Source organism: Phacochoerus africanus, chromosome 9, assembly GCF_016906955.1.
Source record: "Phacochoerus africanus isolate WHEZ1 chromosome 9, ROS_Pafr_v1, whole genome shotgun sequence".
In the NCBI taxonomy this organism is placed as follows: Eukaryota; Metazoa; Chordata; class Mammalia; order Artiodactyla; family Suidae; genus Phacochoerus; species Phacochoerus africanus.
This window is the reverse complement of record NC_062552.1, coordinates 106,258,794-106,276,287: the sequence shown is the minus strand read 5'-3', so window position 1 is coordinate 106,276,287 and position 17,494 is coordinate 106,258,794. Positions and strand designations below refer to the sequence as shown.

General features: G+C 35.3%; 1 protein-coding gene across 5 annotated transcripts in view; it reads left to right on the top strand.

The window, feature by feature from the left end:
• The window catches only part of CEP128 (centrosomal protein 128), a 424,380-nt gene that overhangs the window by 104,919 nt on the left and 301,967 nt on the right, over positions 1 to 17,494 (top strand). For 3 of the 5 annotated variants that reach the window (XM_047795264.1, XM_047795267.1, XM_047795263.1), the window contains 3 exons: positions 2,413 to 2,487; positions 4,062 to 4,194; positions 9,525 to 9,676. In XM_047795264.1, coding sequence (XP_047651220.1) covers positions 2,413 to 2,487; positions 4,062 to 4,194; positions 9,525 to 9,676 — 360 coding nt within the window. The remainder of the gene's footprint in view (positions 1 to 2,412; positions 2,488 to 4,061; positions 4,195 to 9,524; positions 9,677 to 17,494) is intronic. The other 2 variants (XM_047795266.1, XM_047795265.1) reach the window with 1 other exon arrangement.

The following is a 17,494-nucleotide window of genomic DNA, read 5'->3' as shown; positions in this document are numbered from 1 at the left end:
TAAGGTATTGCAAAACAAAATGCATCTTGTGCCCCGACCCAGTTATTGTCAATGATAATGTTTTCTATAATTGCCATCCAAAATCAAAACCAGGAAATTGATCCTGTTACAAGGTACAGATCTTAAGCAGATTTCCAGCTTTATGTACATTCACTTGTGTATTCAATTTGTGTTTGTGTATGTGTGTGTGTACTTGTATTCAATTTTATCTCATGGCTCTCAGTCTTATCACTGCCACAGTTTCAAAATACAGATCCATCACTACAGTATCCCTTGTGCTACTTCTTACTAGCCACACCTACCACATGTACAATTTTTGAAGGACTAATATACAGATTGATAGTAGTTTTTTCAAATGGAAAGATGATTTAGGATAGCTATTACAAATTGAAGCACTTAATAACATCTTAGTATAAATTGTGATTTCACAAAACAACCTTACTGTTACAAAGTGCAAACAAGTCCAGCATATAGAAGCTCTGGATTTTCAACAAAGTTGTGTCCCATCTTGGGGAGGAAAAATAATTTTCCCTCTACTCTTCTAGGTTCTTTGCCTGGTCTAATAATTAAATTGACATAAAACAGATTAACAGGAGAAAAACAAATTTACTTTTGTATATGTGGGAGCTCCATAAAAATATGAGACTCAAAGGCAACCAGGCAATTGAAAGCTTAACAGTCGCCCTTATAGGAACCCAAAAAGGGTTTAGCTAAAGAAAGGAATTGGGGCCTGGGACATGAAAAGCGAGGAAGACAGTTCACAGGAAAATGAGAAGAGCATGTTGTTTGGTAAATAAATGTTTGCCTTGCCATGCAGATGGTCTTTCAGATATAGAAAGTTATCTTTGGTAATAGCTACCTTCCTGGTATAGACTCCCTTTTAAAATTTTTTTATGCATTTAAGGGAAAGTAAAAAGCTTTTCCTGAGTCTCCTGGGTTTTGATTGCCATCAGCTCAGAATAGTACTTATACCAAAGAGGCATATTTTGGGATGGTGTATTCTGCTCCCCTTCACTTCATGTTGTAGTTTTCAACTTAAAGTCAGCTTGGCACATTCAGGCTTCGTAGGGTATATAGTCACCTAACTGGCACATTTTCTGTGGATATTTATCTGATGGCAGTATTAATAGGGAAATTATAAATATCTTATTCTGAACTGAGATATTTGAAAATTTTAGGAATATTATGAATTTTGGTAGTAGTATAGGATTTTTTTTTCTTTCTTTTTGTTAAGGTCGCACCTGAGGCATATGGAAGTTCCCAGGCTAGGGGTGGAATTGGAGCTGTAGCTGCCAGCCTACACCACAGGCACAGCAATGCAGGATCTGAGCTGTGTGTTCACCCTACACCACAGCTCATGGCAGGGCCATGGGATCCTTAACCCACTGAGCATGGCCAGGGATTGAACCCACTTTCACAGGGATACTAGTTGGGTTCTTTACCACTGAGCTACAGTGGTAACTCCAGGAGTATAGGATATTAAGAATAAAAAAAAATCATCAGTTGGATGAACTATGCCTGTAGTCATTGAATCTGAAATTTTTATTCTAATTTAGTTCATATAATACTATATATAGTAATTTAAAGAAAAAAATGCTTTAGAATTTACATTATAATGATTTAGAACTGAGGGGATCTCAGAAATTTTCAAATATAAAATCCTTATTTTTAGAGATGACAGGAGACCTCGCACCTGAGGCATATGGAAGTTCCCAGGCTAGGGGTGGAATTGGAGCTGTAGCTGCCAGCCTACACCACAGGCACAGCAATGCAGGATCTGAGCTGTGTGTTCACCCTACACCACAGCTCATGGCAGGGCCATGGGATCCTTAACCCACTGAGCATGGCCAGGGATTGAACCCACTTTCACAGGGATACTAGTTGGGTTCTTTACCACTGAGCTACAGTGGTAACTCCAGGAGTATAGGATATTAAGAATAAAAAAAAATCATCAGTTGGATGAACTATGCCTGTAGTCATTGAATCTGAAATTTTTATTCTAATTTAGTTCATATAATACTATATATAGTAATTTAAAGAAAAAAATGCTTTAGAATTTACATTATAATGATTTAGAACTGAGGGGATCTCAGAAATTTTCAAATATAAAATCCTTATTTTTAGAGATGACAGGAGACCTAAGGAAAAGAGATTTAAGCAGGTTAATAATTGAGATGAAACTGACTGGAACTCAGATTTCCTGTGGTCTTGTCTCCTTCACTTTTTGTTATTTAATTACCATTATTTTAATGGGAGCATTGATATATGTTTATAGCAAGATACTTATCCTTTTATTTTAGCTGTAAAAAATCTGAAAACTTACCACTTTGCTCCTTTTAAACTGTGCCCATAGTAATTTAGTTATTTTCTGCCCCATTGGACATTTTTCCTTATCCTTTGTTGAAACTCTAGCTTGAGCAGGAATTGGAGCTATCTCGAAGGTTATTGAATCAGTCAGAAGGCAGCAGAGAAATACTTTTGCATCAGGTAAGTCTATGCAAGCTATGATAATCTGCTTTTAAATTAAATCAGGATTAAGTCTCTTTCCCTATTATATGGCTTTGTGAAAGAGGAAAAAATTGAGGTCTAGTAAATTTTTTTCTTAAGGAATATATGTTAAAACACATAAGCAAAAATGAAATCCTTTCAGGAAGATTCAGAGAAAGCTAGTACAAAATACTAGCCTTAGTTCCCACTGTAACAGTGTATCTTCTGATTGCTGTTCCAATTTAGGAATTATCTCTCTTAGCATAACCAGTGTAAAAGTGAGACTGGATGTGTAAGATAAAATTTTCCCAGGAGCATAATTGTATTATTCAAGAAGGCATTGGAGAAAGAAGGAGGAAGTAAAATAGATAAAACAGACCTTTGCAGATTCAAGTTACTTTGAATGCATCATTGTCTTGTATTCACGTTTTCAAGATGTTACTTGCTTCTTTTTAACCAGAGATAAGGCTTAATTTTAAAGCATAACATTTTGCAGCCCATTAGCCCATAATAGGAGTTTGGTGCTTCTGATATTTAAAATACATTAATTTGAAATAGCTATCTTACACATATTGGATAAGGGTACGTGAGTTTCTAACTGCCTTTCTGCTTGTGTTTAATATAAATTGCAATTACATTGTTCTTTGTTTTGAGGTATGGGTTACATAACTCACTACATAATGTGCTAGATAGGCACAGATGTCAGGCATCGCAGATGTTCTGAAGGTGCGTTACATTTTGACAATTAGTCCTGAAAATACACCATAATACCTTTTTTACAAAACCTTTACAGATGTGTAATGGCTTTGTTCTACAGCCAGTGGTCCCATGGAATTAGTGTTGGCAGAGTTTAGAATTTCTTTGTTGGAAGTTTACATTTATATTTATTTCCTTCTGATTTTTTTTTAACTTTGTTACAATTTCTAATCTTGTCTTTTGAAATAAGAGATTAATGTATTCAGGTTGTCATTGGGACTGAGTCTCTCTGCCACTGATAACTTGTTTTAACAGTCATTGGGGACATGCCCACTAGTCTGCAGATATACAAAGGTGAATAAAATGGTACCTAACCTTGGAGTTTACAACTTATTCTCAGCATTTATTGCTTATTTATTTTGAGCAGTACTTTTATATCAAAAGATGCTAAACTGTGGTCATTTCACTTGACTTTACCAGTAGACTGTGTTCTCATGAAAGAAAATAAGTGAAAGATATAAAAACATGTAATACTTGGAGATGGTTTGGGTTAATCATAGCAGAGTGGACTGAGGTCAAAATAAGGGATTTAGAAAAAATGTGGTCAAATTCTTTGTCACGGTGGACACAGAGAAGGGGAAAAAACATTCCTTGTTTGTGGAAGGAATGGGAGGAATAAAGAAATGGAGCAAGAGACTGTTCCACTGTGCTTGGCATAACAAGGAGATTAACTTGGCTTCAACTTGTGCTTACAATAGCCCGTTGGAAGTAAAAATTTTTTCCCCTAGGAAAATAATTTGTAATAATTTGTAAGTTCACTTATTCTTTCCCTGCTTTTAAAACTGATAAAAGCTTCATTTTTGACTCTATGTATTTAGGTAGAAGAACTCCGTACACAACTTATGAAATTAGAAGGCGATCAAAAGGATTTACAACATCAAGTACCTCAGATTTCCAAGCAACAGTCAAACCATCAGGATGAACAAGGAGATGACTGGAGGATTAGGAGAGGTATAATTCTAATTTGTAAATGTGTGGGTTTTTTTTTTTTTTGATCTTTCTTAAATCCCATTTTCAGAATTGCATTTCTTATGTTATATTCTTTTCATCCTATCTATTTTTTGATCTACTATAAGGTTTTCCAAATTAGTTGTAATAAGAGTTAACATCTAATTTTTTTAAAACAGACTTTTACATTTTAAGTTTCCAGCAATATTGAGCAAAGGGTATGGAGTTTTCCCATGTACCCCTGCCGCCACATACACACAGCTTTCCCACACTATAATCTCACCAGAATGGTGCATTTGTTATAACTGGTGAGCCTACACTGACACATCATTATCATCCACAGTCCTCTTTTACATTAGGGTTCACTCTTGGTTGTTATATGTTCTGTAATAATTGGACACGTATATAATGGCATATATCATAGAAGAGTTTCACTGCCCTAAAAATTCTCTGTGTTTCACTATTTAGAAGGGTTAAGCCGTCTCTACCCTTAACCTCTTACAAACACTGATCTTTTTATTGTTTCCATAGTTTTATCTTTTCCAGAATCTAATATAGTTGAAATGATACAGTATGTAGCCATTTCAAATTGACTTCTTTCACTTAATAATATGCCTTTACGGTTTTTTTCTTTCATGTCTTTTCATGGCTTGGTAACTTTTTTTTAAGAAACACTGCATAATATTTCATTGTTTATATGTACCGTAGTTTATTTAGCCATTCACCTACTGAAGTCCATTTTGTTTGCTTCCAAGTTTTGGTAATTATGAATAAAGATGCTATAAGCTAAAAAACTGTGTTTAGATTTTTGTGTAGATATGTTTTCATCCTTTGGTTAAATACCAAAGAGTGTGATTGTTGCATCACACACACACACGTGTGTATACTTGTACTCAAATTGGAAATATCCCTATGCTTTTTACTTTCGTATCTCTTGTTCCTTCTTTTATTTCTTTTGTTTCCCCCACTTTTCTCTTTTGGCTGCATCTGTTGCATGCAGAAGTCCCTGGGCCAGGGATTGAACCTGTGCCATAGCAGTGAAACAAGCTGCTGCAGTGACAATGCCGGAACCTTTACCTGCTGATCACAAAAGAACTCCTCTTATCTAATTTTCAATATATACAAACAAAATTGATTCTTTTTTGTTACCTGAATTAATCACGTTGTAGAAGTGGTCATGAACCATATTACTGGCCTTTTCTTATGTGGATTAGGAAGACTTTGTGTTTGACAACTGTAAGAATGCCTTTTCAGTGGAGGTGTTGACTTAGGTTGTAGAATTTAATTACTGTTGATATACTTCTTTTTGAAAGTTTGTGTTTAACAGAAATAGAGATATTAAAATTTTATAATAAGGAGTTCCCTTTGTGGTGCAGTAGAAAGGAATCTGACTAGTACCCATGAGGATGCAAGTTTGATTCCTGTCCTTGCTCAGTGGGTCAAGGATCCGGCATTGCTGTGAGCTGTGGTGTAGGTTGCCAGATGCAGCTCGGATCCTGTATTGCTGTAGGCCAGCAACTGTAGCTCTGATTCGACTCCTAGCCTGGGAACTTCCATATGCCTCGAGTGGAGCCCTAAAAAGCCAAGAAAAGAAAAAAATTATAATGGTTTCTAATAGACTATTTCAGATTGTCCTGCTATAAATCATTTCAAAATTAAGGCTTTTACTCAAATGCCTAAATTATTGTAGAAACTATTATAAGCATTTGATGTTATAAATTCCCCTATATCCCCCACATATATTGCCTAAGTTAGAATTTCCACATTGCCAGAAAATCTTCACTGGATGGCAGATTTTAACCTATTATGCTAATGTATTTGCCATTAAGTTCACTTGAGTTTCATGTGATGTTATATAATTTAAACATATTTTTGAAATCAAATATTTAAAATTTATTTTTAAATGTAAAATCATAAGGTATTATATTATTCATCAAATATTCATAAAGACGCACATAGGAACTCTCATTTTGTTTGGAAAATGACTCGATGGTATATTTTTTATGTTTTGTTGCCTCATACAATCTAGTTATTTTTGGTGTCTTTGTGGACTAGAAGAATCTCACTTTTCTTAATTGTTTACCAGGTTTTAAAAAAGTCTGAAAGTTCTCTTATTGTGACAATGGACTCCTTCACTTTTTAACAATTTTCATCTTTCATCTTTGTAGCATACTTGTATTATTTTAAAAAATTCTGTGTAAGAAATTGCACTTGTCACACTCTGGCTGCTCTTTGTTCCTCCACCCATTGCAAAATGATTTCCACCTCTGCTAAAACTGAATGATTTTAGTGGTCTCCTCAGTTAAATTCAAAGGAATCTTTCCATTACTTGTCTTACTTGACTCTTCTTTTGTTTCCTCTTCCTTGGAACTTGTCTACTACTGACTTTCTTGTTCCCACTTTTTTCTGGTTCTTTTGTCTTGTTTTCTGTCAGCCCTCAGATGGAGTTGTTCATTGGGCATCTCTCTATGTTCAGAATGCTCAGTCAGCAGATTTGCAACTGAATTTATCCTTTCCTCAAAACCTGTTTTTATTTCCTGTCTTAATTGATTGTATCACTTTGTTCAGATAAGCCTGAAATACAAAGAAACATCCAAACCTATACCTTGTCCTCTCCATCTAGTTAGTCTCTGTATCCTATTTGTAGTTCCTGATATCTCTTGAAGTTGCTTCTTTCTTATTCCCCCTAGCCCAGTTAAGACATGCTTCATGTCATTTGTATTACCCCCTTGACTTGTCTTATTCTAGTCAGTCTGTAATCTGTCTTCTCTACTGCTACTAAATGGACCCTTCTAAGACACAAACCCTTCACGTTACTCTCTTGATTAAAACCTCTCATTATAATTTATCGAGTTCTTACAGGGCATTGTGCTACTCATTTTACACTGTCTCCTTTAGTTTGTACAGCTCTTCTACGAGAAGGATACTATTCTCATTTCCATTTTAATGATTTTAAAAAAAGACTGTAGAACAGAGAGATTGAGTTCCTTGCTTAAGGTCACATTTGTGAAGTAGCAGACCAAATCTTTTATCTACTCAAACATGAACTCTTAACTGCTATCCTGTGCTGACCCATCTCTGAGTTCTTTAAAATGGAGCATATGAGATAATTCTCAGAGTGGGAGGAGAGTGTTTGTAACACTATTTATATTTTGTACTTTATCTTTTAAATAATGTAATTTTGGTGTTTCATTATGTATGCATTGTATGTATATATATATATACATACTAATATTTTGTATGTATCTGTATCATGAAACATATCAAAATGTCTCCACACTAAATTATATGTACATGTTTTATAAATTCATGTATTTAGACACATATTCATATGTATTATGTCCATGTTTTATGTAATATATTCATATAAATGTTGGTTCAAACATGCATGTGTATACAGTAATGTTCTATATGTTCTATATGTCATGAAACATGTCTATATCTATAGATATGTACTGTAGAGGTATGTATATACACATAACACACATAAATTTATAAAATAAATATATTTATAAGTGAATGAATAATGTATATTTACCAAGTGAATAGAAGCATTTATTTATATATACAAAATATTCATATATTTAGGTTGGAGACCTAGCAGGGGCGGGCAAAGTACAGCCATGGCCCAAATCCAGACCGCTTCCTGTTTTTGTGAAAAACTTCATTGGAATATAGCTGTTCCCATTCATTTATGTACCATATAGGTCACTTTTGCGATATAATTACAGAGATGGGTAGTTGTGACAGAGACCATACAGCTGAAATATTTACTATCTGACCCTTTGTAGAAAATGCTAACTCCTGGTCTGTGGGATAATTTTGAAGCTCCCTGGCAATGCATCAACTCCCTGCTGACTCTCCTGCTTCCCTCCCTCTTTATATAGTAGCTATGTAGAACTACTGTGTGTGTAGTTACCTGAATATGAAGTCCAATATTGTTCCTCTGTGCTTTATGCTGTTTCCTTTCCCTAAAATATCACCCTAACTTCATCTCCTTTGCTTTGTGAAATCCTGTATCCTTTAAAACTAACTTAGTAACATTCTTCCTTGCTTCAGTTTCTAGTGAAGATAGTCATTTTATCCTTTGGACTATTTTTGTATAATAACCATTTATAATACAGAATTTGTACAGAGATAGAGAAATATCTATATAGTATCTGTTAGTGCTGTGATGCTATTTAAATGCCTATGTATCTTTCATCCAAAAGTGCAGTGTTTTTGTTTTTGTTTTTTGCTTTTCAGGGTCACATTGAAGGTCCCAGGCTAGGGATCAAATTGGAGCTGCAGCTGCCAGCCTACTCCACAGCCACAGCAATGTAGGATCCTAGCTGTGTCTGTGACCTACACCACAGCTCACGGCGACACCAGATACTTAACCTGCTAAGCAAGGAGAGGGATCGAACCCGCATCCTCATGGATGTTAGTTGGATTCATTACCACTGAGCCACAACAGGAACTCCCCAAAATGTATAGTTTTGAACACTGTACTATTTCTAAAGTTGGAATGTGTCTTATGAACAGATTGGATTTGCTAGCATTACCTTCCTCCTTTCCTTTTCTGCAAAGAAAGCTACTAGAAGAAGAATAGTTTTAAATTGATAGTATAGGTTCTAATTTTTGGAATCTTAAATTCATAGAACTACTTTATTTATATGTCTTCTTTCTCTTCTTGGAATGCAAGCTTATTGAGAAAAGGGTTTTTTGTGTATTTATCTTTGAAAAAGGTAGTGTTACAGTGCCCTGTTCATCATATGCCAAGAATTTCATGTTGAATTAAAAATTAATACAAAGTTAGTATTCAGTGATACAATTGTAGGTAATAGTCTCCAGAATTAGCAAGTTAGTAGTCATTTACAGTAAGAGAGTTAGCAGCATTATTTATTTATGTTGTAAGAAAAGCATTTTGTTGTGTGAACTTCAGTTAGATGGAGTAGCTTAGTTAAAAATTCTTCCAGTATTTTTGCTTTATAGTTTGGAGGTTATATAGAGATGTAAGAAAAAGTAAAGAAAAAATGTGTAGAATTTTCCTGAAATAAATTGTACTAGAAATCAGATAACACTTTTAAGTTTAGTATCAAAATGGGATGATATTGGATGACACCTCTCTCTCTCATAATATAATATGATATGGTATAATATGATATGATATAATATATAATAGAAATCTATATGAGACGAACAATAGACTGACAAATTCTGAAAAGTGTGTTTAGTGACAGTGACCATTAATAAGTAGATTATGTTAGGTTGACTTTTAAAGCATACCCTTTGAAAGTGCATTCTTCTGTGAATAATGAACAACAATAAAGATTTTTGTTTTCTCTTTTAAGGGGTTGAGCGGGAAAAAGAGAATCTGGAGAAGCAGATGTCAGATTTGAGAGTGCAGCTGAACTTCAGTGCAATGGCGGCTGAGTTAGAGGAAGTGAAGCGGTGCATGGAGCGAAAAGACAAGGAGAGAGTACATTTGGCAGCACAAGTTGAGGTGACTGCTATTTTTAAGCCATATTCAAAGAACTCTTATTTCATAGAATTGCTCTGTGAAATTTTAATATAAATGTCATGATGTTCTATGAGCTCCAGTTTGGTAAGAAGTTATATAGATAATTACTTTAACTACATATAGAAATTTCTGTGAATTCATTTCCTTTAGATTGCATCTCAAAGCCAGGACACCTATGAAACTTGAAAATATCTTTGTACCAGTAACAAATGAGCTCTTCCTAAAGACAGAAGGGACCTTTCTTCTCTGAAAGAGCAGTTATTTGGCAGGGGGTGGGGTGGGGTGGGAGCAGGGTGATGTGAAACTGGCAGAGGCACAGTGAAAAGGTCTTACTAATATTTTCTCTTTGCAAATATAAACATTCCCAAATTTCTAGCTATTCTGCCTGAGGTAGACTTATGTATAGTAATAATGAATGATGTATCCATGAGTGGTGTAACTAGGCAGCTGCTGTTTCCTGCTTGCCTTTTATCTAGCTTGGATGGGGTAATTATCAGAAATATTAAAAATCAAAGGAAAACTTCATAAAAACAAAATGTTTTAGTTCCAATTTTTTATGCAAATTAGATCAAACATGGAAGACACATTTGGAATTAGATGTATATCAGTCTTCCTCTGTATCTATTCTTAATAGTGAAGCTGTGTTCTAATTGGAATAAATTGCCACAAATCACAACAAAAGGTAGAAAATTCCTAAATTATAACAAAAGGTAGAAAATTGCTGTTAAAAGCATCTAACTTTTTATGGTCCAAAGGAAATATTTAAAGTTACTGCACTCTAAGTTTCTCTTTCATCTTGTCAGTGCATCAAGAGAAAATGTATTTTAGGTTTGGCTCAAGATTCAGGCTGTAAAGATAGTGAAATAGTGACATGCTCTTTACAAAACCCTCTACATGTTTGTTTATTTGTTAATTTTTTTTAATGAAGGTATTGTTGACTTAAAATACTATATTAGTTTCAGCTGTACAATATAGTGATTTTCTATTTTTATAGATTATGCACCATACCAAGTTATTATAGTAGTATTTACTATATTTCCTGTGTTATCCTTATGACTTTTTACTTAATTTTTTAATTTCAAAAATTATATTTTATTGAGGAACATTGGTTCATAATACTATATATGTTTCATGTATACAACATTGTAGTTTTACTCCTGTATATACTACGGTGAGCTCATCACCAAAAATTAAGTTTCCATCTATCACATACAGTTGATTCCCTTTATCCATTTTGCCTTCCACTCCCACCCTGTCCCTCCCCCTCTGGTAACCATTAGTCTGTTCTCTACATGTTTGGTTTGGTTTGTCTGTCCATCCTTCCTTCCTCCCTCCCTCCCTGCCTGCCTCTCTTTACCCCCTCTTTACCTCCTTCTTCCCCTCTCCCTCCCTCCTCCCCTTCCCTGCCTCCCTCCCTCCCTTCCTTCCTTCTCACATGCAAGTGAACTTATACGGTCTATCTCTCTCTCTGCCTGACTTTATTTCACTTAGCATAATACCCTCAAGGTCCATCCATGTTGTTGCAGATGATAAGATGACTAGTATTCTGTTGTGTGTCTATGTGAATCACATCTTCTGTATCCATTTATCCCTTGATTGGTGTGTGGGTTGTTTCCATATCTTGGCTATTGTAAGTAATGTTGCAAAAAATGAACAAAGAATGCATAGATCTTTTCAAATTAATTCTTTTATGTTACTTGGCTACATACCCAGAAATAGAACACATAGATCATATGGTAGTTCTATTCTTAATTTTTTGAAGAATCTCCATACTGTTTAAAATTGTTGCTCCAATTTACAGCCCTACCAATAATGTATGAAGGTTACTTTTTCTTCACATCCTTGCCAATGTTTTTTTGATAATAATTATTCTAACAGTTGTGAGGTGTTTTTCTTTGATTTCTTTTTTGACCCGTTGATTTTTTTGTAGCATATTGTTTAGTCTCCACGTGTTTGTGTTTTTTTCCAGTTTCCTCCCTGTAATTGGCTTCTGGTTTCATATTGTTGAAATGATGTTTGACATAATTTCAGTCTTCCTAAATTTATAGAGATTTGTTCTGTGGCCTAGTATGTGATCTATCATGGAGACCATTCTATGTGTTTTTGGATAAAATGTACTGTAGGTAACCATTAAGTCAGTCTGCTCTAATGTGTCATTTAAAGCCAGTATTTCCTTACTGGCTTTCTGTTTTGATGATCTATCCATTGATGTAAGTGAGGTATTAAAGTTCCTTTCCATTATTGTATTACTGTCAGTTTCTTCCTTTATGTCTGTTAATATTTGCTTTTTATGTTTATGTACTCCTATGTTAGAACACACATATATTTATGACTATTAATGTCTTCTTGGATTCAGCCCTCTATCTTTATGTAATGCCCTTCTTTTTTTTATAGTCTTTGTTTTAAAATCTCTTTTGTCTGATATGAGTATCGTTATTTCACTTTTCTCTTTGTTTCCATTTCCATGGAATATTTTTCTGTCCCTTCATTTTCAGTCTGTGTATGTCTTTAGCTCTGAGGTGAGTGTCTTGTAGGCAACATCTAGATGGCTTTTTTTTCCCAATCCATTCATCCACACTGTGCCTTTTGAAAGGGGCATTTACCTTTAAAGTGATTATTGATAGGTATGTCCTTACTGCCATTTTGTTACTTACTGTTTTCTGTTTGTTTTTGTGGTGCTCTGTTTCTATTTTTTCAGTCTTTTACCTTGTGGTTTGATTTTTGTTAGTGTTATGTTGGGTTCCTTTCTCTTTATTTTTTTGTGTATCATAGGTTTTCAGTTTGTGGTTATCATGAGCTTCTTTTATTTATTTAAAGACAATAGTTTTATATCATACATATCATAAATATATGTATATTTAAAGTTGATAGTTACTGAAGTACAAACATATTCTAAAAACTCTGCATTTTTTTGTTCCCCCTCATTTTATGTTTTTGATGTCAAATTTTACATCTTTTTGTGTATCCTTAAGTATTTATTGAAGTTATAGTTGATTTTATGACTTGTCTTTTAATTTTCCTATTAGCTTTTTAAGTGGCTGATTTTCTGCCTATACTATATGTTTTCCTTTAACAGTGAGCTTTTTCTTTCATATATTTTCCTATTTCTTTATAGGACCTTTCTTTTTTTCACTTAAAAAAGTTTCTTTAACATTTCTTGGAAGGGTTAGTGATGGTAAACTCTCTTCAGTTTTTGCTTATCTAGGAAACTCTATCTGTAAGTTCTGAATAACTTTGCCACATAGAATATCCTTGGTTGTAGCTGTTTTTTTTTTTTTTTGCTTTTGTTAATTTTAATATATCATGTCACTCCCTTCTGACCTGCAGTTTATGCTGAGAAATCAGGTGGTAGCCTTATGGGGCTTCCCTTCTATGAATTTTAGTTTTTTTTTCTCGCTGTCTTGAAAATTCTATCTTTAACTTTTGTTGTTTTAATTATAGTAGGTCTTGGTGTGGATCTCTTTGGATTCATCTTGTTTGGAATTTTCTTTGCTTCCTGGACCTGTATATCTCTTTCTTCCTGCAAGTTAGAGAAAATTTTCAGCCATTATTTTATCAAATATACTTTCTGCCCCTTTCTCTCTCTTCTTTTTAAACCTCTATAATGTGAATGTCACTGTGCTTGATGTTATTTTAGAGGTATCTTAAACTGTCTTCATTTTAATTTTTTTTTTTTTTGGCTGTTATTAGTGAGTGATATCAACTATTCTGTTTTCCAGGTTGCCTGTGTGTTCTTCTGTACCAGCTAATCAGCAGTTGATTCCCTCTAGTCTATTTTTTTTACGTCACTTATTGTATTCTTCACCTCTGATAGGTTATTTTTTATATTTTCTAATTCTTCTGAGTTCTGTGTTACTCCATTATTCTCCCAAGCTCAGAGAGCATTTATGTTTTTATTTTTCAGGTTGCACCTCTGTCATATGGAAGTTCCCAGGTTAGGGGTTGAATTGGAGCTGCAGCTGTCCACCTATGCCACAGCCATAGCAATGCCAGATCTGAGGTGCATCTGTGACCTACACTGTAGCTCACAGAACAATGGATCCTTAACCCATTGAGTGAGACCAGGGATTGAACCTGTATCCTTGTGCATACTATTTGGGCTCTTAATCTGCTGAGCCACAGTAGGAACTCCCTAGAAATCATTTTTATGATCGTTACATTAAACTCTTTACCAGGTAAGTTACATATCTCAATTTCATTAGACGTTCCCTCCACCCCCACCCTAAGGGTTTTATTTCTTTCTTTTGTTTGGAACACATTCTACTGTGTTCTCATTTTGTTTGATTTTCTTTGTTTGTGTTTTGAATTAGGAGAAAGAGTTACTTCTCCGTGTCTTCAAGGTGTATCCTTGTGTAGGGGTGTCTCTGTACAAACTCTGTGTGTCTGGTCACTTGACAGGAGGGCTGGAGCATAAGTGAGCCTGGGCTTCATTCAGGGTGCACTGGGGGCTTCTCCCTGATGATAGGGGGACTGGAGCCAGAGCCTGGTATGGGGATTCTCCCAGGGTGTGCCTTGGTGGGAGGATTGGAATGGATTGCTGCCTTGGTGGGAGGATTGGAATGGAAACCTGGTGTAAGCTGGGGGTCTGCTGTTACAGCTTGGTCAGGCCAACTAGGATGTGAGGCACTTGTCATCCAGCTGCCTCTGACCTGGGACTTGGAGTGAGTAAATTCGTGTGCACAGTCTTTAAGAACAGAGCCTCAATTGTCTATAGCCCTCTGGCTGTCTTGGCTGTAAGCCCTGCTGGTTTTCAAAACCAGTTAAGAGGCTTGTCTGCCTGGTGCCATTCCTGAAGGCTGGGGTGCCCAAAATGGGAACTGAACCCCTTGCTCCTTAGTGAGGACCTCTGAGTTTTTGATGTTTCCTTTCTCTTTTGCACTACCTGCTGGGGGCATGGGTCCTTACTAAATCACTTCTCTTCTTGTACATATCTTGGGGCATTTTTATTTTATTTTTTGTCTTTTTTTTCTTTTTTAGGGCCTCACCCAGAGCATATGGAGGTTCCCAGTCTAGGGGTCGAATTGGAGCTGCATCTGTCGGCCTATGCCACAGCCACAGTAACACCAGCTCTGAGCCACATCTGCAACCTACATTGCAGCTCACAGCAATGCTGGATCCTTAACCCACTGAGCGAGGTCAAGGATCAAACCCACATCCTCATGGATGCTAGTTGGGTTCGTTAATCACTGAGCCACAACGGAAACTCCTTGGGGTGTTTTTTTTTTTTCCTTTATATCCTTAATTGTGGAAGGGCTTTCCTGCTAGTGTTTAGGTCATTCTCAGAGATAACTGTTCTGTGTGTAGTTCTGGTTTTAGTGTGTCCTTAGGGGGAGGTGAGCTCAAGGTCTTCCTACTCTGCCAATTTGATCCTGGCTTCCCCTCTACATGTTTAATAAATTACCAGAAATATTCTCAGAGCAATTGTTTGTAGAACTTTAACATTTTTTTCATGAGTATTATTGTGTTTTATTCCACTGAAAAACATGATAAAATATGATTATTCCGTCAAAGTTATATATTAAAAAAAACTAAACTAATAATGTCAAAGGTAGAAAAATCCCTTTGCTGATTTGTTTAAAACTACAAGTTGGTCTGTCTTCTCCCCCTTCCTATTGTTTCTCTTAATTTTTCACTTATGGAAAAAATTGAGAAAAATCTCATTTAAAAATTACTTTTGAGGTAATAATGTTCTCATTCAAAGATCATGGCTTTCTTTTGTCTTAAATTAATAGTTCTTTTACACTTTAATGTAATAGTTTCTTTCACATTAGGGGGAGATTTGGAGTTCTCTTGGATTAGTTTGGATTAGTTTTATAGGTTTCGATGTGAAATATAGTTGGAGAGAAAGATTGAATATTTACTCACATATGAAATACTTAATGAGGTCTGTTATATGCCAAGCACTGTTCTAGGTACTGATGACTGAGCAATGAACAAAAACCCCTCAGATTTCCCCCTTTCTATGAAGATGGCATTCTAAAATTGATATAGAATGTTCTTTGAGTTTGTTGCAGTTGTAATTTAAATTCCTTTTGGAGGATGAAAGATTTCTTCCTAATTGCCATTAAGAAGGATAGCACAAAAAGACATTGTTCATCCTGGAAAAAATTACCAATAACCATTTTTTCCCTGATTTTTCTTATTTTTAACAGTAAAGTAATTAATTGAATTATATCAATTGTTTTAGATTTAGTGACACTTCTGATTATGGCTTATTTATTTATTTTGTCATTTTAGGGCTGCACCTGTGACACATGGAAGTTCCCAGGCTAGGGGTCAAATCAGAGCTGGAGCTGCTGGCCTACACCACAGCCACAATGAGGGATCTGAGCCACATCTGCGACCTACATCACAGCTCATGGCAATGCCAGATCCTTAACCAACTGAGTGAGGCCAGGATTTGAACCTGCGTCCTCATGGATACTAGTCAGGTTCATTATGCTGAGCCATGTGGGAACTCTGCCTTATTTACTTTTTATACCTTGTGGAGTCCCTTTGAATATCTTTATTACCAAGGCATTCTCAAAGTGACATTGAGTGTAGACTTTGTGAGAGATATATAGCTCATGGATGTCCCAGTTTAATCTCTAATGGTGGAAATTCTATTTAAATTTGATTGAAAAGTATTTAGCCTCTGCTTTACTTTGGTGATAAGCAGTGTAGCCTTAATTATTATATAAAAATTGGCAGTTAATCCCCTTTAGTTGTTTTTGAAAGATAGAATGTAAATAAGAAAAAATGAGATCATTGTTCATGCCCAAGAACATTTGTATAGCGATATTTCTTATGATTTGTGTTGTCATATCTTTCTCTCCAACCTTGACTTAACATCTCTCTTACAGAACCTTAAACACAGTCCTGTTGACTCATTTTTTCTTAATCTCCACTGCCCCTGCCCTCATTTCCATCTTTTGTTTTGTCTTTGTTCCAGTTGTTCACTGTTTCTGTGAGGTCCTCTTTTTGTGGGAATCCTAAAGCTCTTGCCCTCTGAAGGCTTCTTGGTTATATCATTTGCAAGCAATAATCCTTCCTTATGTGCCATCCTTTTGCCTTTATCACTAAGAATCTTATGACACCTTTCTCACACTTTTTTCCCCATTTTTTTAAAGTTTTATTGAAGTATAGTTGATTTACAGTGTTGTGATAATTTCTGCTCTACAGCAAAGTGATTCCATTCTACACATACAAATATCACACTCTTAAAGAAATATAGATATATTTATTTAAAATTTCAGAGCAGGTTAAAGTAAAGGAGAAACAGGGCTGCAGAAGAAAGCTGTTCTGTCACCAAGACAAATCCAACCTTGATGTTCCTACCTTGCTAAAGATAACATTTTTCAAAGTCTTGTCCTCATATCTGGCAGCTTGAGTTTTCTATGTCCTAGAGTTAAATGTAAGCCAGGGGTCTAGCTCATATTAATTAATAATGAAGCTCACAAGAGAACAGTATATGAAAGAGAGCTAGTTCATTGATGTACCATGTGGAAGTCCTATATGGATATTTAAAAGCTGTTTTTCTGTACAAAGAACCAGTCTCCTGATTTTCTTTACCTAGGTTTTAGAAAGCTGAATTAGTAACCAGGAATTGCTTGGTAAGCACAGAATCAGAGAATAGTGGTATCTAAAGGACTTATTTGCTCGTGTCTATGGTAAGGCACCCCACCCTTCACCTCTCTAACAGTGTTCTTGTGTTCTTGAGATCCTATTTACTTTAGCAGATTCTGTCTTTATTCCTACAGTGTGTTGAAATGATTTCTTTTTCTTTTTCTCCTTCCGCTTTGATGCTTAACTTTTTGTTTA